This window comes from Hippocampus guttulatus, chromosome 21 (genome assembly GCF_054856545.1).
Source record: "Hippocampus guttulatus isolate MCC_2025c chromosome 21, RoL_Hgut_1.0, whole genome shotgun sequence".
NCBI classification, from domain to species: Eukaryota; Metazoa; Chordata; class Actinopteri; order Syngnathiformes; family Syngnathidae; genus Hippocampus; species Hippocampus guttulatus.
In genome coordinates this window covers 2,604,058-2,626,464 of record NC_141281.1, presented here as the reverse complement: position 1 = coordinate 2,626,464, position 22,407 = coordinate 2,604,058, and the positions used below count along the sequence as shown (strand labels likewise).

Sequence of the window (22,407 nt, the reverse complement as noted above, 5' to 3'; positions counted from 1 at the left end):
CTTCTTCCAAGCGATGCGTTTAAATGGCACTTACAATGCGAGTGGGTCGAAACTCCGAGCGGAGCTGATGAATTATTCAACAGTCTTAACGAGAAGAATTTAGACGCTGCTCTACACCACAATTAAACGCATTCAGGGTCGACGTTCTTCAGTTCGCAGAAATGAAATCCAAATGCAAAACAAAGGGACAGCTTGAAGGCCATTCAGAAGGAAGATTTTACACCGTCAAAAATACGATTGGAAAAGTATTGCCTTTAGTCATTTGAAAATCGAAAGAAAAATAACCATATAAAAAACTACACATGGTCTATATTTGGACTATTCAAGTACACGAGTGGAAATATCTGTTGTCGCTTTCAAGAAGAAGGGATCAACGCATCATCCCACATTCGCACGTGACTCATGAGCGAGTGTAGAACTAGCACACATTTTATTCCGGATTCGGTCGCATTATTACTCATATTATTATCTTGATTTATTCATGGTAATTCACCCCCCCCCCTACCAAGCACGTTCTTAGTCAAAAGCATAGCAAAATAAACGCTGAAGATTAAAATGCAGTCAAGATGCAACAGTTTCAAATTCAACGAGTTCATTTTCAAAGTAACACAAAATATTTTTTGTGGGAGGGGGGGGGTGCGCAAAATGCTCTCTAATTAAAGATTGCTGATGTTTGTCAGATCTGATCAGTTCCGTGGCCTGCAAACAAAAATCTCTTGTGAGATGACAGGTCACTTGAGAGCATGAGGCTCTATAGAGGGATTTGAACACGGCCACAAGCGGCGGTGACCTTTCACCCTCCTCATACCAGGGAGTTAGGAACAGGCTGAGGGTGTGGGCAAAAAAAAAAAAAAAAAGCCTCCAAGCAGCCAGGCAGTAACACCTCTGTATAATACGGCTTAGACTTATTGACATGTAATTGTGTATTATTTACAAGTGAGGTTCAGGGGCAAATATAGTTCACTTTTTTGGGGCAGGGGGCTAGGGGGGGGGGGTTGTCAATCAGCCATACCATTTCGTGGCAATTTTTTAAACGCTTATTCTATTTGAATCATGCTGTTGTGTGCGTGTATAATAACCTTCAGTCTATCACGAGATGGAAAAGAATTTGCAAAGATTCTGACTAAATCTCAGTTCTGATATAGCAGCTCTTCTGCTGATGCATTGATACGGCTTTTGAGATTATGTCGTGCAAGTGCACGGTCGCTGTGGCAAATTGACGTGAAGTTAACTTTTTAAAGCGCCCAATAATTGGCAGTCAGGCGTGATCTTGCACATCATTGATTAGCAGCTCACATTTTCTCACCGCGCTGCAGTGAGGGCCGCGTGTCAAAAGTCAGCCTGCTCCGGGGCACGGACCGCAGAACGCAAAGTTGTGTCCTTTCTTCTTCTTCTTTTTTTTATTTTTTATTCAAGTGTATGGGACGCATTCTCTGAGGTGATGGGAGGCAGGGGAGGAGTCGGGGGCTTGTGCCCGATAAGGTTCCTGCAGCCGACTTCTTTCACCCACTTCAGTATTCAGGATGTGGGCCAAAGGGAAAAGCAAAGAGGTTTCTCCTTGGCGCTAAGGCTTTATTTAGGCACTGTAGGGAAGGAAGGGGAAGTGTCTTGCACATTTTTTTCTACTATTCAATGTATCTCTTTGCAAAGCTTTCTTGAACAACAGCTTATAATGCATCATTACTTTCAAAACCATTTTGCTTGCTTCTTTGTTCGACTTTTTTTTAAAACTACGCGTATTCATGAATAAAGTGACTGCGGCTTGTTTGGGGTGTAATCTGAGTGCAAACAGTTCACCCCACCCCACCCTCCGTGGGGAAAAGGGCTTTTGAATAAGCGTGTTTAATGTCACAGGAGGCTCATGATTAACAATGAGAATCAGCATCTAAACTACACGTTGAACTGGTTTAAGGGAATTTCGAATAATAAATCTAATAATAAATGCTTCAAGCGAGATTCCCCTTGTGAAGCCTCTGGCACAGCAAGGGGAAGAATCAGGTGTTGTTCGACACTTTGACAATAGATCATCATGTCGGAGCGGCGCATACGTGACCTCGCCGGAGCCAGGTTTCTTTCAAGTGCGCGTTGTGCTCTTCGAGGGAGACTTTGCTCATGATGGAAACGGGGGACGATGCCTCGATCGGGAATCATTCACTTAGCCAATTCGTTTTTCGCCTAATTAGGATCATAAAAAAGTTGAACAAACGCAGGTTCCCCAAACAATATTTACGTCGACGGGAATCGTTGTGATCAGTCATTTTCAAGATTTTTCTTTTGAATAAAACGTCGGATTAACTACATTTTCCACGCACTTTTTACAATATATATATATATATATATATATATATATATATATATATATATATATATATATATATATATATATATATTTTAATTCTGCCATCTCTCGCTTTTCTTCTTCACATAAATGGAATATTTAAATTCTTCATCATCAGCACTGATGGCAGTTGCGAATTATGCAGTGATCAAATCTCCGTTAAAAGGAGCCCACTCAGTCTCGTTTTTTTTTAATTTTCTTTTTTTTATTGCTGTCTTTAAAGATTTGCATTTGTCCGGGTAATCCGCAAATCTTGATTGGAGGCAACTGAATTTTTCTTGTTCGCTGAAGACATTTCACCTTGAAGCCAAAAGGCTCAGTCAGTTGTAAATTTGAGGTGTGGCGTCTCCAAAAGCCAAGTGCTTTCGAATTCGAGTCGACATGTCTTCAACAAACAAGCCGCAACACTTGCCTTTATTCCATTTTTCGGGATCACAGCACTGTTCTGAAATGAGTCGGCTAAAAATTAACATGCCAGCTGCATGTTAATTTTCAGGGTCAGTTTCGTGCATGTCGGCCTACTCGAGTGGAATCAGATTTACTTTATAGAATGCTAAAAATTCCCAAAGCATGCAAGGTTTAATGGAATACTTGAAATCGAATGTGAGGGCGAAAAACCAGTCCATCACCAGAGTGAGGTAAGGGGTAGGCCTTGTGGAAGACACCGCCATGAATATGAAAGCACATCGATTTGTTCTATAACCTAGTTATCGTTTGCTGTAAGAGAAACATTTCGGGACAGGCTTTTATTATCTTTACATTTTCTTAATTCTTGAAGTCAATTAAATGAGTCCAATGGCTATTTTAGAGCGTATAATAGGCTACCAATCAATACAAAGTAAATTCAAATATGCGAAAGGTGTCTTGGAAAAAAAATGCATTTCAACTTAAATTTGACTGTGAATAACATGAATTTCACCGATTTTTAAAACCTATTTAGCCCGTTACGAAGAAACCGACTTGCTAAAAATATCTCTATTATTTTTAAGAACAAAGAGGCAAAATAAAGAACAGTGCTGGTTTTTCCTTTTCCCCACCCAGCTCGACCGAAAAGACAGCATTGATTTTCTTTCACATTTCCCACCACTTTTTAAATATTTCGCTGACACCCTCATTCATCAATCCAACACATTTAAAAGGTTTAAAGAAGACCCGCGGGGCTTTGGCGCACATACACGCCTAAAATACAGTTTAGTCGAGGTGTGCGCGTGTGGATGTACATTTTAATGGGGTGATCCGTCAAATCCCTCGGACTTTGGATTTAGAAGGGCTGGGAATGTCCCGACGATATTTAATTGTGTGCTGTTTTTTTAACAATTATTTTTACACGACTCATAATTGTAGCCGAAAAACATCTACGTGCCTTTTTGTTTTTTTATTCGAAAAGAAAACAAACGCGAGGATTTTTCTTTTTTCATCGGTGTATAAAATAAATGGAAGTGATGCGCCATAGTCCCGCGTCGGTGCTGCAAGGCACTCTAATTATTAATATAAAACGAATTCACGCAATGATGCGCATATTCCTTAAGAAAAAGAGAAGAAGCGAGAACACGGTTTGATCCCCAAGGCTCGTCGGTTCACGCGCATCTCGACAAGACGATGATGCAGTCTTACTGCGCTCTCTGACGGTCATTAGGAGAAACGGCCTCGTCTCTTAAAGGGGACGTTGGGGAAACCGGAAAAGATTTTTTAAGGTGGACCGGGAGAGTTATCCGGACGACACCGTTGACAAGCTCAATATTTCTGTATTTCACTGCGTTTTTGCAAATGGCTTGCTGGCAAATGACACATGTAGCCGTTTTTGTTTTTGTTGTTATTTTTCAACCCGTTTACTCGAAATAAACACGCCGATGGCCAATTTTTTTACGTGCTTGGACGACGTCGTCTTTTGCATGACTCTAAACTACAGCGTGAGCGAAATGCACGGATCGAGTTTTCGGTTGAATCACGGAACGCGTTCTTCAATTTAAGGAATATTAACAGTGCAGTTTATCCTGGTGTGTGCGAATTGACGTCATAGAGAGTAAAACTGACGTGGGTGACAAGATCAAATTGAAATGAGGTCCGGCTAAAAGTACACACGAATGTGTGTAGGCATGGTCATGGTATGCAAGACACATTATTTCTGTGAAATAAGTGACTTCTATTAAACACGATTACTGCGAAAGGTACATGTAGGTACATCCTTTCTCTGTGTTTCAAAGACACACTTAATTACATAGACAGTCAACGAACAAAAGGTTTAAAACGAAGTAGGTACAGTACTAAAATTAGATGTTAGATGGAGAAAGTTGAAAGTGTGAGCAGAAACTTAGACTTAAAAAGTGACCGTCGTATCCACTCGTACGATGTTATGTCCCCCCAAAAGATTGCGTTTGAGAGGGAGGCGGGGTGTGACACCTTCCTCGGAGGAAGGTGTGTGAAGAGGGGGAGGAAGTTCCTCCCCCTCTTCACACACAGCCGTCTCTCTCCTCACCTGCATACAGTCACTTGAGGGACCGGGCATCTGCATGTCGCTCCATCCTTCCACACCGACGCGTGTTTGGCTCTCATCCGTTCGTTCCATGGGCGCTTTGACCGGCGCTCTCCTTCTCTGCTTGTCGGCAGCAGCGAGCTCCCCGGGGGACCCTTCACGGCGGTTCTCAGGGTGCGTCGACAGCAGCAGCCCGCTTCATCCCGTCGGCCGAGTTCGCGATGACCTTGACCCGAAATCCTGCTGTGGCATCTGCCTAGATGAGGGGTGAGAGAACAAGTAGAAAGGTTCAAGACGACGTTCCGTGTTACAGGATATATAGAGGCAAATATAAACTTGGACGAGATTTCAAATCATGTTTTGTGTAGTCATTCGTTAAAAGCCAGGGCTGGGGAACGTCTTTCCTCTTTGAGTATTTCTTTTTCGTCTGGCATGCAAAATTTAGGGAAATCATTTCTATCATTGTTTCCCTGTGTTCAATTTTGTCTCGTGACTTTTTCTTTGTGTTCAAAGCGCCATCGCTGACACATGCCATAGGATTCCCCACCCTTGTTTGAAATCCTACTTGAGACCCTGAAACGGTCACTGTGCATTTCACTCTTATTCTTATTTTAATTTTCATAAGGTTCATAGTTGCTGCATTAACAACACAATGGTGTTACTGTGGACATGCGTTACAAGGCGTGAGAGTGTCTGCTTGTTTCAACACTTCCTCTAATGGAGGTTCACAGGAGGTCAGAGGAGAACAGGGAGGACAGAGGTGGGGATTCTTTCTTTTTAATCTTTGATTCCTTTCTCGTTATTTCAGCGTTTAACTATTTTGGATGATCTCTCCTTAGGCTCCCGAAACTTCCTCTTGGGAGCAGGGCGAGAAATTTAGCACCTTACAGGACAGAAGGGCCATTTTTGTGCCGCGGAAATGTGTCGACCCCTCTGAAGAAATTGCATGCCGCGACCACTTTTGTTCTGGAGGTTTGCGTGAAATTCGCGGGATGCCTTGACCAGGTCACAGGTGAGAAGCTATTTAAAATGAAGAGGATTCAAGCTCGAGGGCTTAGATCTTTGGAGGTGTTTTCATGTTAGACAGACACCATTTAGTTGTTGAAAAAAAAGGATATGTGTCTCTCTCTCTCTCTCTCTCTCTCTCTCTCTCTCTCTCTCTCTCTCTCTCTCTCTCTCTCTATATATATATATATATATATATATATAAATAAAATAATGCAATGTATCTTCTATTGCAAAAAGAGGTGACGTTTAATATTAACCAGGATTGTGCAAACAAAACTACGATGCATTAAAATATAAAAGTACTAGTGCTGGACTGATTTTGGGCTCGTTCCCGATATTCTGTATTCTATTTTCCAAGATTGAAAACAAAACTTGAACATGTTGAAAATCTGAAGAGTCAAGTGTCGAGAGTTTGTGCTGTTCAAAATTTTGTCAGCAATTTTTTTTTTTTGCATTGACCACATATGACTATTGGCTTCAAATGTTCACAACAGGCCTCCTTGACTATTAATAATTGGTTTCACATTGGCCCTGGGGGGGGGCAGATCTGTCGATTGATGGGACAAGCTGAATCAACAAGAACACAAATGGAATTTACTTGTGCATGCATAATGAATTTGATGTCTTGCTGTTATTTTTCTTTTAATGTTGGTGTGTGCGTGTGTGTGCGCGTGTGTGTGTGTTTTCAGTAATGGTGGAACTGGGTGGACCCAATGACATCACTGTGGAGTTGCTCTGTGGGACCTCAGTGTGTCAAAGTTCACAGCAGGTCAACGTGTCAGATGATGGCTCCTTTGCAGTTTCATGTCAATGGATTCGGGAAGGGTCAGCTGGGCATGAAATCAGTATGTCTGATGGGGGGAGGGAGGGGGGGGAACCTAACAAACAAATGTTGCGTCCGATAGCTTCTTTTTGTAACCTCCTTTTTTTTGTCCTATTATTTTTAGAGTTGACGGTCTTCAACCCGATTTCAGAGCATTTCTGCCCCCTAAGCCTCTGCGCGGCGGCGCCGTCGCAGATCTTTTTGCTTCACGGAACCCCCCTCCCGCACGCAAGCTCCCAAAGTGGGACCACGCAGGCTGTCTATGTGGGGGATCCCGTCACGCTGCGGGCGTACGCGGCTGGCGGGCCGGCAGCGCGGTTGTGCTGGTCGTTTCGTCACAGGGAGGGAGACGAGGAGGTTGGGGTCGAGAGGACTTGTGAGGCCCCGAATGGCAGCCTGGTATGTGAGCGTACGCTTGGCTATTCAAGCGGCGATGCGTCTGGGAATGCACGTGTGCTGGGGTCTTTTTTGTTGACTTATTTGAATGAATGTTTCTTTCTGAGGAAGAATTTGGAAGCTTGGTGTCTTCTTGCAAAATAGCACAGCCATGTCCATGTACTCCAGGTAATGGACATTGTGCGAAGATTCCGCTTCTTTGTACTCATTGTGTCATTTTGGTCAAAAATAAAAGCCTTGCGCGGTCGCTGTGCACAGCAGACGAAATGATTGCGGGCAACGGCTAGGTGTTGACCCAATGGCTGACGCGTATTTTATCTGACGTCACTTTTGGATCATGAAGTACACCCGCACAATTTCACAAAAATTCAGACTTGACCAAAATAAGACCGATGCTCGCTTTTTGACGCAAGAGTGAGCGGATTGTCTGTCAAAACTGAGCACTGTTCTTTTTGGAAAGGCACAATTTCTTTTTTTCCTGCGGGCTTTTGGATCTCCTTAGATTGTGTGCCAAAAGAGGAAACGACAAGGCGGGATTTCCTGTCGAATGTGATCAAAAACTCAAGCATTCATTTCAGTAACTGTTATAGCGGGTAGAGTTTGCAGTTTTGAAGCTGCCAGCAAGATATGAATGTGGCCACACTTCACACTCCCGCCCCCGCGGCGTCACTGCCGATTTTTAAATCATTGCAAACTCTAAGTGAGGAAACCGCCCCCCCCCCATGATAGAAAATGAGATCTGACTAAAAACGCAGAGAGCCCCCCCTTCATGCAGAAGAATGACATAACATCGAAATGTTGATTTGTTTACTTGCAGGCGGTTGTGCCGTCTCCAGCCAACGTCACCGCTGCCAACATGATTGCCCGAAGTAAGGAGACACCCGGTGACACCCGTTCGACTCCAACTCTTCCGCATCACTTAAAAAAAAAAAAGGCTCTGTTGCCTTTTCAGGTGTCAGCGTTTATACGACACGTCAAGCCTACCCCACCAATACGGATGTGGCCTTTTTGGCCGTGACGGACGTGCCCGAGCCGCTGGACATTTTCTGGAATTTTGGCGACTCCACAACGGCAAGAACCGGCAGCAGGAACGTCACCAAAAGATACGACGCTCCTGGAAGGTATCTGGCCCATCAAACATCAAATCGCTGCACTCATACGACTGCACTAACGCTTGCAAAAGAAACCCAATTCCAATGAAGTCGGGAACTTGCGTTAAGCCGAAGTAAAAACAGCAAGCAATGATTTGCAAATAAGATAAGAAAAGAAAACCTTTATTAGTCTCGCAATGGAGAAATTCCCGATTCACAGCAGCAAAGTTATGAAAGGCAGAAGTAGAACAACAAAATATAGGAGCTGCTGGAAAGGCAGCCACTCACGCGGCGCCATTTTGAAGTCAAAATAACAAAAATAACACAACACAACACATAGGACACAGACAGTCATGCAATCTTCACCACTTTTCTGCATACACTTTGTTCTCTGAAGCTGTTATAGATGAAAGAGGAGAGGATCAAAGTGTCCTTTCACAAGTGGATCAGAGACGTCATGCTGAAAATGGGCACACGTCTGCTAAAAGCTAAGTTTTGAAAGCAAACACGAAGCTGTAGCATCCATTGACGAAAAAGAGATTGGCTCACATCTCCTGTCCCATGTAAATCCACTTCAATTCCAAGCCGCGACTCCCAGTTCCACATCCGCATCGGCGCTAACGCTCCTTTCTTCTCATCGTCGGCTCCTCAAGCCTTACATCCATCCAGCCGCAGACCGTTCAACGGCACCGATCTCTCCGCTGAACAAAGTGGGGCTGTGAAAAAAAATGCCGTTCAACCTTTTATCTAATAGCCCAAAAAAAGTGACATTCTATTTGCCCCAACTGTGGCTGAATTGGCGTTTTTTCTTCTGGAGCTACAAGGTAACGGTGGCGCTGTCCGACGGCCGCACCTCCCTCACGTCCAGAGTGTTGTCCATCCTCATCCAAAGGCCCGTGAAGCTCAACAAGTTGGTCCACCGGGCCTCCGTCCTTCGGAACCAGACGAGCGCAGTGAGTTGCAGAGTGGATTCCGGCACCAACGTCACATTCCTGTGGAGCTTCGGCGACGGGACGACAAGGCTGGGGCGAAGCGTTGAACGGCACGCGTTTCTCAGGTGAGGAAAAGTTACCATTCCAACGTGGATGGCGCTGGTTTGACATCGCGCATCAAATGCGCGGGGCGCGCTGACACGTGTGTGGTTGTAGCACCGGAGAGTTCCTGATGGAAGTGACCGCGTCCAACCGGGTCAGTCGCGGCTCTCTCAGCAGCGTCATCTTTGTCTCGGAGCGTCCGTGTCGGCCTCCGCCCGTCAAGAACATGGGCCCTCTCAAACTGCAGGTCAGGGCCGTTCGCCGGTCTGATTGCGCCAGTACTTTTGAAGGAGACGTTTCTTCATTCAGGTGCGAAGACACGACACGATCCGTCTGGGCGTGTCCTACGAGGGGGACGTGGAATGCGACGCGTCGAGGGGCCTCCGTTACACGTGGACGCTGTCCGACTCTGCGGGCCGCGTTTTGCCGCTTCCGGATGCTCACGGGCAGCGCCTGGTACTGCCAGGACATCTCCTGCACTATGACACCTACGCCGCTGTGGCCAGGGTAAATCGCAGGAAGCGACGCGGCGACAGCATTGGAGCCTTTCTGTTCGCATCCAGGAAGAATCGAAAATAGCGATTCCCGGAATTCTAATCTAATTCCGGGAGAGAGCAAATGCGCGGCATTTATCTTCATTTTGTGCCATGACGGGTCGACTTTGCGACTGCACTTGCGCAGGTGGAGGTCGTGGGCAGCGTGGTGTACAGCAACTACAGCGTGAGACTCGAAGTGATTCCCGGCCCTCCCGTGGCTTCCATCCAGGGCGGCACCAACATCTTCGTTAACCGCGCGAACGCGACCGTGGTGACGCTGGATGGGCGGCGTTCCTACGATCCCGACTTCCCGACGCATCCGTTCAGGTGGAGGAACGCCGCGGCCCCTTTTGTGCCGAATGGCAATTCGAAGCAGGCCTAGCCCAATTTTTTTATTTTTTTATTTCCAGCGTCACGTGGACGTGCCAACCGGTCAGCTCCATCAAGAGTTCCTGCTTCAAGCGTCATGTCGCTAGCGGCTCGGCTGTGCTCACCTTTCCCACGAGCTCCCTCCAGACGCGTTTTGACCAGTTCCAGTTCACGCTCACCGTCCACAGCGGAGCGCTGTCCGCTTCGACGGAAGCTTTTGTCACCTTAACGCCCAACGTCGTCGGGTACCCGATAACTTTTGACCGGTTTGCACACAAAAACCAAACTTTCGATGTTTAAAGTGGCCAGTTAAGATTTTAGCAGCTCCATCTATTGTGCGAATGTCTCCGATTCAGGCGGCTAGCAGTATCATGTCTGCAATGTGACGGAGACCAAGTAAACTGGGACGGGCCGATCACAGTCCGAGCCCTGTGTGAAGACTGTGAGGTTCCCCCGAACCGCATCGAGTACACCTGGACTTTGGACTTGGTGAATGCTTCCTCCAAAGCTGCGGTAGAAGGTAAATCGAGCGCGTCGCGATTCTTGTGGCTCTCGTGGGTGCGGTCTCCGCCGTGAGCAGGGACGAGCGGCCCTCGGTGAAATTGGCTGCATGGCAATTCATAACCATTTCCTCTTCTTTTCTAGTCCCATTTTGTTCCACGCTGGACCTCGGTGCCCCATCCACCATCAAAGAAACCACATCGATGCCCACCTCACATCTTCAGCCACATCCTCCAAATTCTTCCCAACCTGCTTATCCGTTAGATGCGTTCATTCCTACAGAGGCCATCGCCGGTATGTGAAATAGGACGCGACACTGATTTCAAAGATGGAGATATATATTTTTCAATTCCATTCATTCATTCACTGGACTGTGAGAGGCATTTTGTCGAGTGCTTCACGTTACTGTGCCAAATGAAAAGCAAGGCCCTAGTTCGCAATCATGTGATGATTTTTATTCGAATTATTGAGCAGATCCTGCTCTTTATAATGCTCTTCACGGCTAGGAGAAGAGCCCCCTTACGTTGCCAGAGGGCAACGCGGCCTTCTGGAATCCCTCGACTCCACTGCCGCTGAGAACGCTCGCGTGCGTTTGGATCAGAGGGAAGTTGCGAGTCAACTTCCGATCGAGTACGACTCCTCGGCAGACTGGGATCGCGCCGATGTGACAGATGGACCAGGTCGAGTATCTAGCTGGTGCTCTTGGTGCGCACCGCCATTTGTCAAGTCTCGCCGACGTGAGTGGAAGTTTCTGCTCTTGCGCAGATTCCCGCGTTCCCTGGCGAATCGCAGAGGAGGGAGAGCCGGGAATCTCAGCCGGGAGACCGAGAGGTACACGTTGTGCAGTGGAATGTTTTGTCCGCTGCGAAAAGCTGCAATGGCCGTCACTCGCGATGCTGCGCTGCAGTTGGGCCACCGGTGCAAACCGCAAGCGCGATCATCAACAGACTCTTGAAAAGAATACTTTGTTCTCACAATGACAACCAATAGCTCGACTCGTCCAACCACCCCGCTTTTAGGTGCGGATGTTCTGAGGCCGAATCCGGGAGACGACACGCGGTTGCACCCGATGCCACGCGACTCCGAGGGAAGTAATCTGGTGGAGTCCCGGCCCAGGCAGGGCATTTGGAGGCAGACCTTGATCGACCTCCCTCGAGAACCGATCGACGCGAGATCGTTTGCGTCCTACACCTACACGGGTACGCGACACACAGAAAAATGTCCTCTTGGTTGCCTCGGTCATCGCTCATCGCAACGCCGCCGCCACTCCTTTTGCAGGACTTTCGTCTGCGTTGCTCAGCTTCAGACCTTTTAGCTTCAAGCCGGGCAACGTGTACATGCTGGAGGTCATCGCCAGTGAGTCCTTCATTCATCACACACAGGTTTTTTTTTTTTCTTTCTGAAATAACCGAATGCTGACCACATTGTACTGTATTTTTTTTTCTTTTTTATTGTTTCAAACCATAGAATGTCCAAGTCGTATTTTGGGACGCACGCAATTATTCTTGAGAACAAAGCCCATTCCTAAAGGAATGACATGCCAAGTCCAACCAAGTAAAGGGCTGGAGTTGTATACACATTTCGGCATCTTCTGCACCTCAGGCAGAGAGGTAAACAAACAAAAAAAAAAACAGTCACAGTACAAATAGCTTCGGGTCACTCCTATCGCCAGGCTCTCGTTTTTTTTCTTCCACTACACGTCCCTGAGTGATGCCACAACAGTTTTTTGTGTGTGTGCATGCGCATATCTTTTGAAGGACTTACTGTACGAGTACAGCTTCAGCGTTGGGAGTGAACCTCCCAGGATGTTGTACCAGGGGAGAAACTTCCAGTACTACTTCAGCCTGCCATCTGGACACCCCGCCAATGACTATAAAGGTAACGCTTGCAATCCAGTCAATCAAAGGCCCACACGTGACTCGACGGGATCATGACTTTTATGGTTCTAGTAACCGTATACACCAAAATCAGAAGCGGCCTTTACGGATCCTCCACTCAAGTTTGCCCTGTAACTGTCCAAGTCCGGCCCAGCTTCTTCAGAACTGTTTCCTTCCCCGATCCTGATGTGGTTTTGTAAGCACGACGACGTTCAATGTTTGAAGATTTGTTGTCATTTCGATCTTGCTCAACATGTTTTGCACCCCCCCCCCCCCCACCCCCTTTCTGTGAGCAGGTCCCAATCGGGGTTGAAGAACCTCTCCGCATTGATCGTGCTTGGGAACAGTGCGGAGATTTGCAACTATGTCAGTCTGTTGACGGGCATCCTCAATAGGCTCAGCTTGGACAGCCAGGCGGACCGCCGCGCTCAGGGTCGTCTGCGGAACGTGCTCATCTCCGCTTTGTGCAAGCTGGAAAGTCCTGACCAGGTGCCACGCACACATCACAACACGCATATTCCATGAACAATAGTATTAAAAAAAAAGGAGGCTGCCATAGAATTTTTACTTCCTCGTTTTGGCCCGGTGCGCATCTAACATAATTCAGCAGGGATTGGTTGTATAAGCAATGCTCAAATGTTCTTCTATATGGTAACTAGAATGCCACCCAGTGGATTTCAACCTCCACCCAAAAGCGCAAAACATCTGCCGAATGCTGCGTTTGTTCTTCGCGTCCGACAAAGCACCACCAATGACGCTGGTTACACCAACCAGGAAAAGGAGACAAAGCAAAAACGCTTGCAAAAGGCAAAGATCAATATGCGGTTAACGGAAACCGCTTGTCATGAAAAGACAAGAACCCCCAAAATGCGTCGAATCCAAGACCGAGGCGCGCATTAACATCAACGAGGCAAGAACAAGGGAACGTCTCCAGAATTCAGCACTTGGAGACATCGTCACGAGCGAGGCGATTGATGAATCGGAACAAAGGAGGGACAACTGGGCGGTCCTTAAGTACCGAGCCCATTGCGACACGCGACAGGTGCTCCGCTGGAGGGAACCGCCCTCCGCTCCAGCTGGCAACCAAAACAAAAGCGAGTCATGACTGCTTCTTCCTTGGACCACGTGTCGGCCCTCGGCAACGTTGAGCATAGACCCGTTTTATATTTTGGCTGAGATCACAAAAGCGTGCATCTTATTACTGCAGAGAAATGTTTCAACCGCGAATTGGCTGATGGCGTCCTTCCTTCACGCGTTCTAACATGTTATGTGATGCCAGGACTCAATGGTAGACAACGTTGGCATTCTCCGAGATCTTTTCCAAGTGCCAAGACAGGCAAGTTGCAGTTTCCCCTCACAGAAACACAAAGTGATGTTGGCTGGAACGGCCCCTTTGACACGCAGCCATACGCTCCTTAGGTGACATTAGCCAGCGTCCGACAAGCGGTGACTCACGTGAAGGCCATCTCGGCGGAGCTTTCTCGACCCGGTGCACCCAAGCGCTACCAACCGGACCGGAGGACGCTCAACACCCTGGTCGCGGTGTTATCGCGCGGCCTGGAGGCCGCCGTCAGCGCTCTTGACGCCGCGGATGCGACGCGGCGGGTGGAGCCACATCCGCGAGTTGGATTAAACCCGGGAAAGGGCCTCGGAGATGACGATTCGCAAACAAGTCCGAGCCAGCAGCCGGAGCGACTCGTGGAAACTATTCTACGGACCGCTTCTGACCTGATCCTGGTGAGAAGTCCCGCTTGAACGTGGGCAACTCCATTTCCCTTCTGGATGTCGAGTGTGGTTTTTTTTCTTTCTATCGTTGTCTTAGAAGCACACCTTGTCGGAGAAGAGCCGAGAGCACGCGGTCAGGAGCGGCTTCGTTTCTCTCTTCGTCGCGCAGCGGGACTCGGCAGTGTCGTTCATCGGCGGCGATTCGGCGACGTTTTACACACCCGCACCGCTGATGCCTTCTCTCAGAGGAGAATGCGTGCTCAGCCTTCTCGCTGAACTCCAGCGCTCACCTTGGAGCCGGGCCGCGTATCCCGAGAGGGTACGCAGAGCGCGGCCGTAGACTGCGAGCGGACTGACTAGAAGAAATACGAGCTTCTCATTGGATTTTGCAGATGAATGGGCCGGTGGTTGACTTGACTCTGTACGAATGCAGCACCGGGAAAAAAATCTCAGTCGGATCGCTTGTTCAGCCGATCACTGTGGAGATGAGACCAAGACAAGACAAAGTGTGTGGGATGTTTGTCGCCGTCGTAAGCTCGATCCGATTGAACCTGGAGGGATGATTTCAGCTCATCTTCCCCAAAGCTATTCTTGTAAAACACTAACGCTGGTCGCGCGTGGTCTTTGTCTCGCAGAAGGAAGCCGCGCACGCGTACGTCCTCCTGCCAAACCGCGTCGCCTACCACAGCTTTAACGTAACCCGCCGACATTCCCGTCAGGCCATCCAGCTGAGCGTGGCTTTCACGCCGCCACCGACGCGTTCATTTCCCATCACGCTGCTGTTCAGGTACGCCCCCCTCGTCGCATCGGCACGTTTTGCATCCCTTGATTGGCGAGCCTCCCGTTTCCGGCAGGATGTTTGCCAAGCCGTCTCCCGGCACGCACCACTTGCGCAAGATTCACCGTTGGGAGACCCGCGCCGCCCGTATCACCCTGCCGCCGTCTTATCACAAGAGTGGGTTTTTCCTTCCAGCCGTCAATGTTGTCGCTGTCCGGTGACTGCGGATTCAACTGATTGGGAATTCACCTCTAGCTCCAGGGGTGGGCTACCTGGCGTTATTCAATGGCGACTTTGGTAAAACAATCAGACGCGAGCGCCCGGGCAGCCGGATCAATTACACTCTGGAGGTGGATGCCAGCCAATGTTTGTCCTTGGACCGCCTAAAGGGCGCCTGGACGCCGCTGGGCTGCAGCACGCGGCAGGCGGACGGCACGGGCGCCGTCAACTGCAGGTACTGGCGTTGACGCCACCCAAGCATGTTTGGAGCCGGCCTCGCTCGCCGTTTGCCGTCTGTTGCAGTTGTCACCACTTGAGGGCGCTGACTGTGGTGCGGAAGCAGATTGGGAGCGTCTACGAAGCGGCCGACCTGGACGTCTTCCTCAGGTGACCTTGTAAATTGAGCCACAGGCTAGAAAAGCAGCAAATGGAAAAATGAAATTGCGCGGCGTGAATACGTTTCACGTCACCGGATGTCAAATGACATCAACGTCAGTCCGTTTGATTCCATTCGTTTGGAGCGTTCAAAATATCCATTTGTCCTCTTTCAGCGAGGCCGTTGACGTGACCGTCCCGGTCGTCCTGTTGCTGTGCGCGTGTCTGTATGCGCCGGCGTTGATTGGATGCAGGAGAGCCGACATGGCGTCCGAGCGGAGTCGCCGAGTCCACTACCTTGGCGACAACTGTCCGCGGGAAGCGCATCTCTATGCCGTGACCGTCCACACGGGCCTCCGCTCCGCGTACAGACTGAGCGCAAAGGCAAGGCCGTCTTTCTGCGAGTTTCTATCCCAGAGGTGGGCAAACTACTGCCCGCGGGCAGAATCCGGCCCGTTGGTCCTTTTAATCCGGCCCGCCGAAGGTCGGTCCACAATTAAGGTTCGATGTGAATGATTGCATTCATTTCAATTGGACTTGTAATGACAGGCATTTCACCGCCAGGTGGTGCATTGACTTGAAGTTGCAGAACACAGGGAGGGGGGCGGCGGGATCTTTTCGACCACCTCGGACCTCTGTATCGCTCTACTTCTACTGGTCTGATCACAACCCATCTGCAGAAATGCACAGGCTAAAATAGGTCATCAACAACACTGTTGTCATTTTAAAAAAGTATATTAATACAGTACTTTCATGCATTTGTTCTGTTGATGTTTGATATGGACTGTCAACAAATGCAGTTTTTTTTTAATGTACCATAGCTCGTGCTGACCTGGCCCTTCTGTCAAATTTTAAAAGTCAATGCGGCCCCCGGGCCAAAAAGTTTGCCCACCCCTGTTCTATCCGATTCCACGAGAGTCGACGTTCCATGTTCCAATGGCCCGTTTGGCAGGTTTACGTGGCACTCTACGGCGACGACGGCACCTCGCGGACGAGGGAACTGTCCGTCCCGGGATGCGCGCTTTTCAGGAGGAACTCGCGAGACACCTTTGTGCTCAGGTGACATCCGAGCGCATTCAAGTAGCCCTTTCAGACCAGACAAACATTTGGAGTCGCCATTCCACGAGATGAATTTAACGTCACAGTGCAGCCGAGAGCCTGGGTCCCGTGTGGGGGGTCCGCATCTGGCATGACAACTCCGGAGCGTCGCCACATTTATACCTGAAACTGGTGGAAGTCTCCAAGGTGAGGCTTTTTCCTCCCGTCGCGTCGCGGATGCTTTGCCGACGCGACATTTGGTGATCTCGCGTGACCGCAGGCCGACGTGCAGGAGCCAACGCGACTCTTCGCGGGCCAGTGTTGGTTGTCCGCGAGCAGAGGGGACGGCCGCGTGGACAGGATGCTGCGCGTTTGCACTCGCGGAATAGGAGTAGCTCGGGTACGGCCTCGGATCGACCCCCCCCCCCCCCCCCCCCGCTCGGTCTCCCTCACGATGTCTCCGCACTCGCATCCGCAGATGATGCGTCTCACGCTGTGCGACTACCTGGCGGATTTCCACATGTGGACGTCCGTGTACAGCTGCCCTCGGCCTCACTCGTTCACACGCACTCAAAGGCTGGCTGTATGCCTGCTGCTATTTGCGGGCTACGCGTGCGTCAACGCGCTGATCGTAGCGCAAACGCAAGAAGCGGTGGGTCGAAACAAATCGTTCGCCAACAAAGTCCGTGCGTGAGCGTTGTCAGATATGCGATGCCGGGCGCTTCGTTTCTACAGCTCCATTTCGAGGCGGGCACGACGGCGCTATCCGCCGTGCCTCTGACCGCCGGGCTATCAAGTGTGGCAGTGGCGTTGCCCGCGGCGACACTGATAACGTTCCTGTTTCGACTGCGTGGAGCCAAGTTGACGACGGGAGAGGAGAGAAGCCGGACTGGCCGGGACCCTCGCGAGGGTAACGTTGGTCAAGCGCGTTTGCATTCCAGGCGCTGTGCGCTGATCCCGTTGATGTCTCTGCAGTGGGCAACACCGACTCCGCTCAGAAGAATTATCGGCCGGTCGCGAGGGACGTGAAGACCGGCGAAATCCAGACAGAAGTCATTCAGAAGCGGATGCGCTTTCAAGAAGGAGCCCCTTGTCTGGCTGGAAGCCAGGGAGGCGGCTCTCAGCGGGCAGCCTGCTCGGAACGCAGACGACTCGCTGCGTTCGACGAGCTAAGACGGAGGACAAAGAGAGCGGCTCGGCTGTGGTCTTACTATCTGGCCTGGACGTTGTGCCTGCTTCTGTCTTTTGGCGCTCTACTGATCACGGCGCTGTTGGGGCTCAGGTATGCAATTTCTTCTGATCGTATCCTTCCTTCAACAGCGTGAGTTTTTTGGAGCCATCGGTCCTTCCGAAGAGCTTGAACAGAGATTCCGCAAAGTTGGATTTTGTATTGAAGAGCTTCGGCGGGCTCCAGCCTTCAAATTGGAAAGGACAATTTCTATCTATTGCAACTTGACATTGTCGGAACGACCCATTCCCGGGAGTTCACCCCTGAACTTTCACGATCAATCCACCTCACTGGCACCTCACTCCGGTGAGTGTTATGTTTATTGTTGTCGTCGTCGTCAGGTTCAGCAGTAGTAAGCTGCGACTGTGGCTCCAGTCGACCTTCGTCTCCTTGGCGTCATGCTTCTTCCTGATCCAGCCAATTGGGGTAGAACCTCATTTTCCCCCCTCAAAGTACACATCTGCTTGCATTTCCGAATAACGCCTCTTTGCTGCCGCAGATCCTTGCCGTTGGCGTGACGCGATCCATTTGGTACAGAAATAGAACAGACTTCCAGAGTCCCTCCAGAATCACGTTTAAAGCGGCAGAGCAGCTAGCTTGCGCTTTTCGGTCGGACAGCTTGTCAGATCTCCAAAAGGTGACGACGTCAACGTTCGGTTTCATCGTGAATCCGGCCACGACATTTCTGACTCTGTGCTTTTCGGACAGCGCCGGCGAGCGAGATTTCTCCGTCTTGTGCGCCCGCCAACTGTTGCGGAGCTGCGGTTGACTCCAGCGCGCAGAAGCCGTGACGCTTTCATTGGCGAAACCCTCAGGTGAGTGTCTTCATTTCCTGAATGGAGGTGGACCAGCCCCGGACCTCCCAAATCTGCTGGATGCTTCGGGGTTGTTGACGGAGCTTTTCAACTCCGTGGGCTCTTTTCTCTCTGGCATACTTTCATGTCCATCTCTTCTCTTTGTCCTTCAGGGATTTGTGTGTCCTTGTAGCCATGCTCCTCCTGATGTTGTGCATTGCCAACGGCAGCTCATTCAGGGTTTACCACACGCCTACCGTTCGGGACGACGTCGTCACCGTCTGCCAGGTAACGAGGAACATGACAACAACCTCGCCGGGACGCCCGATGAGCCAACTTCTCACAACGGCGGTTTTTTTTGTTTTTTTTTGCTATCTAGCTGCTATTCCTCTGCTTGTCCCTGCTGCATCTCAGCGTCCAAGTGGGCACCGCGTGGCGCAAAGGCTTGTTAGGATACTGCGCGGCACCCTGCAACTGGCTGCATGTAAGTGTTGCATTTTCCCCAATCCACTTATCTTCACCAGGGTGGCGGGCACACTGGAGATTATCCCAACTGACATCAGAACCGAAAGGGAAAAGGGCCACCGCGTAACGGAAACATCAAGCTTTGCTACCTCTGATGTCAAAGTGATGATGTCATATTCACCTCATGATATTTATGGAAATCCAACATATGTGCATCGGTAGGTAATTCTCCAAATGGTGATCTTCCTGTACTCTTATCACCACATCTACCACTCCGTGGAGTCCATGGAAGTTGTGGAGCTGTTGCGGAGGACCGACGGCAAAGAACACGTGGATGTCAGCCCCCTGGCCGCCCGGGAACAAGTGAGAGAATGACAGAAGACGAGAGAAAGGCGGCCGTTCTGTTTTCCGTGCGTACGACGTTGCTGACGCTCGCTGATGTTTTGCAGCATATTCGCTCCCTGCGTGGCGTTCTGCTCCTCCTCCTCACCGCAAAATGCGCGACCATGCTGACGCTGACCAGGAGGTCGACGACGCCCTCGACCCGCTTGATCCCAAACCTTGTATGCCGCCCGTTGATTGGATGCGAGACTCCGGATCCTTTTCCGGATGTTTTAACTTCGACACGCCGTTGAAGTTAACACTTCAGAAATAAAACTTGCCAAACTTGAGTAGGATCTGTCGACAATAATGTTTAGTGTCATTTACGATAGCGTCAGGGTGTCGTTGACACCGTGAGAATTTCTGCGAATTTAGACGTACAAATGTAACAATATCAAATCAATCAATCACATCACCATCGGCAGGCACGTAGAAGATTGACGTCCAAAGTTGACATGAATTACTGACGATGGCAAGTCAAACAAGCAAACCCACACGCCTCAAATGCCAACTTCCCGAGGGGAGATTGGAAACATTTTCAATGAGAAGTGACAAATACAGTCAGCGTTTTTTGCCCCTTGCAAAACTAATAAAGGCCTTCTCTATCCTTCTATCCCAGATGCTGCTGCTAGTTGGACACTCCCTTCCCACACTGCTATGTAACAACTGTGACCTCAAAGCCATCGGCGGTATCCTCCGATCCGGACACTCGTTCCTAAGCTTCCGAAACCTCTGCCTGTCCTTCGCCGCTGCGGTACAAGTGCCTCACGATCAACAATACCGGTTGAGATGGCTGCTGCGTAGTGCGTTACAGCATGCGCTGCTTCGCTTCCATTTTTTTTTTTTTTTGTCTCTTTAGATGATGGCCTCCGTGTCCTCGTCAGGGAGGAAGCGGCGTCAAAGCAGGAAGGACGTATGCACCGTGAGAGAATTAGGCGGCTACATCGGACGGAGGGTTCGTGAGCTCACTGGACACGAAGAACAGGCGAGGCCTGCTGTGGAGAGCAAGGTAAGGAAAACGTGGCTTGATTTTTGAGAGGACCCCAAATCACACGACCGCCTTGCGTTTCCAGACTTACTACCTGGAGGAGTTTGAAACGGTAGTGGATGAGCTGCTATTCAAACTAAACAGGCTGCACGCCACACTGCTCCCTGTTGCTCATCATGTCCACATCGACGACAGCCCTGCAGCCTCACACACCTCTCAGGTGTTTGAAAAAAAAAAAAAAAAAGGACACAAGCTGAATGTTGCTGCATCGCCAGTCTTAACTCTTTGTCTGTATTCCAGAACAGCGAGAGAACACGCTCAACAGAACCAGAACCCCCGGTGAATGCCACGTCACTCCAATCTGCTGAAGGCCTGCAGAATAAGGAGTTCCGCCCGACATCAAAACGGTTTCTTGAACCAATCATATTTCAAACGGATCTCACGAAGCGGCCCGTGCTAACATTTTGATGCCCTCTGGTCGGTCGGACCAGGGCTAAATTCCAAAAGTCAATCTGTAGCAATGTGCACACATTAATCCCATCTCTGACCATGAAGACAATACATCTTTAGCTATGTTGCGCTATCACAAATATTTTGTGTTTGATATTGGATGAATATTGATATGCCTCCAGAGGATGCACTCTTGTGCATGACACATTTGTGTGCCAATATAGAACGTTTCTGTGTGGTACTGAATGTATTCGATAATGTATACAGCAGTTATATGAAGCCTGAAAGTCCAGGTCCCCAATGCATGGCCTGCTACTGATCAATGAACTAGGCTAGGACAGTTATTAAGTCCTAAGTGCAATGAATATTCATGTGAAAAATATACAATCATCAAATTAAAAACATTAAGTGCAGCGGCAACATTACATGCCCACCCGTGCCACATGATGATGTATTCCGACATGTCGTACACCAAAGAGACACTGTTTAGCAAATCCAAAATAAAACAATCAAATACAAGTACAGTACTTAACCTTTGAAGCAAAAAAAATAAATAAAAATAAGTACTTACCCTAAGTAATGGAGAGGGAACAGGAAGGTGTCTGCAGAGTCATGCTATCGCCTAGTCCATTTTGTAGGGATTGTAGTGCTGGAATCATTCATGCAGGAACTTGTCCACTGCCACTTTTGTCCAATACTGATTGCTTAAGTTTGACTTCTTATACTCATTGTTAAAAAAAAAAAAAGAAGCAACAGAATGGCCCTCCGAAATGGAATCATGACTGACATTTAATTACCGGTACTTGAAAAGTCACAACTTGTTATTTATCCACAAACCAAATCGACAACAACAACGCCGCTTCAGCACAACACACTCTCGTGGAAAACGTTTGTTTGCCCAAATCAGTGACACCGGCGTCCACCGGAGGAAACCCCATTTCCAAACTTTCGGGCCATCGACCCCTATTCGGCACAGGTCACGAAAGAAACAAAACACTGCCCCTTAGTGGTTGGAGGTATAATAACCAAAACATTGGACTCCGACATGTGAGGTGCGTCTCTGTTTGGCAAAACGTGTTATCCTGAAAGGTTTTTAGTTTGTTTGTTTTTTTTGGTCATTTGTGACAGAGCGGCATTGCCACGACCAAGTGCCAGTGGTGGAGAATCCAAATCTATGGCGGAGGAACTGCAAAGTGGACGAGCGGAGTGTCTTTCGGTCCTAAATGATGCTCTGGAAAGGCAAACTAGCCATGTGACCAGGAGAAGCGACAGCTGTTTGACTCGTAAAAATATTAAGTGTCGCACAACCACTCAGGCACCTCATACAGAGATGTTGGTCGAAGTAGTGATCCACAATGAGCCTTTGTGAGCGTTTTTAAACCTGCACATCTTCATTGGTGGCTGCGTACAGGAATATACAGTATTTGCATTTTTGAACGAATAAAGGATATTTTTAACAGCTTGACATTCAACATAAACTGTATCACGTCGACCCTAATTTGTTGGTTATTTAACTACGG

General features: G+C 49.0%; 1 protein-coding gene across 1 annotated transcript; it reads left to right on the top strand.

Moving 5' to 3' along the window:
- The first annotated feature begins 4,848 nt into the window (after positions 1 to 4,848).
- pkd1l1 (polycystin 1 like 1, transient receptor potential channel interacting) lies at positions 4,849 to 22,346 on the top strand. Its single transcript, XM_086102562.1, is given in 50 exon segments — positions 4,849 to 5,078; positions 5,437 to 5,571; positions 5,651 to 5,823; positions 6,509 to 6,664; positions 6,767 to 7,041; positions 7,856 to 7,907; positions 7,991 to 8,159; positions 8,947 to 9,186; positions 9,278 to 9,410; positions 9,473 to 9,670; positions 9,845 to 10,026; positions 10,110 to 10,313; positions 10,425 to 10,588; positions 10,714 to 10,863; positions 11,076 to 11,249; positions 11,335 to 11,400; positions 11,589 to 11,768; positions 11,848 to 11,925; positions 12,037 to 12,179; positions 12,327 to 12,447; positions 12,519 to 12,642; positions 12,743 to 12,935; positions 13,726 to 13,782; positions 13,866 to 14,183; positions 14,269 to 14,490; positions 14,564 to 14,677; positions 14,807 to 14,958; positions 15,026 to 15,126; positions 15,205 to 15,403; positions 15,472 to 15,555; positions 15,720 to 15,927; positions 16,496 to 16,602; positions 16,689 to 16,788; positions 16,862 to 16,981; positions 17,060 to 17,233; positions 17,317 to 17,491; positions 17,557 to 17,863; positions 18,151 to 18,235; positions 18,309 to 18,446; positions 18,518 to 18,624; positions 18,777 to 18,891; positions 18,983 to 19,087; positions 19,291 to 19,431; positions 19,518 to 19,631; positions 20,069 to 20,203; positions 20,309 to 20,458; positions 20,523 to 20,657; positions 20,738 to 20,787; positions 22,071 to 22,077; positions 22,080 to 22,346. Coding segments are annotated over 50 exon segments (7,437 nt in total). The 3' UTR covers positions 22,257 to 22,346.
- The last annotated feature ends 61 nt before the right edge of the window (positions 22,347 to 22,407 follow it).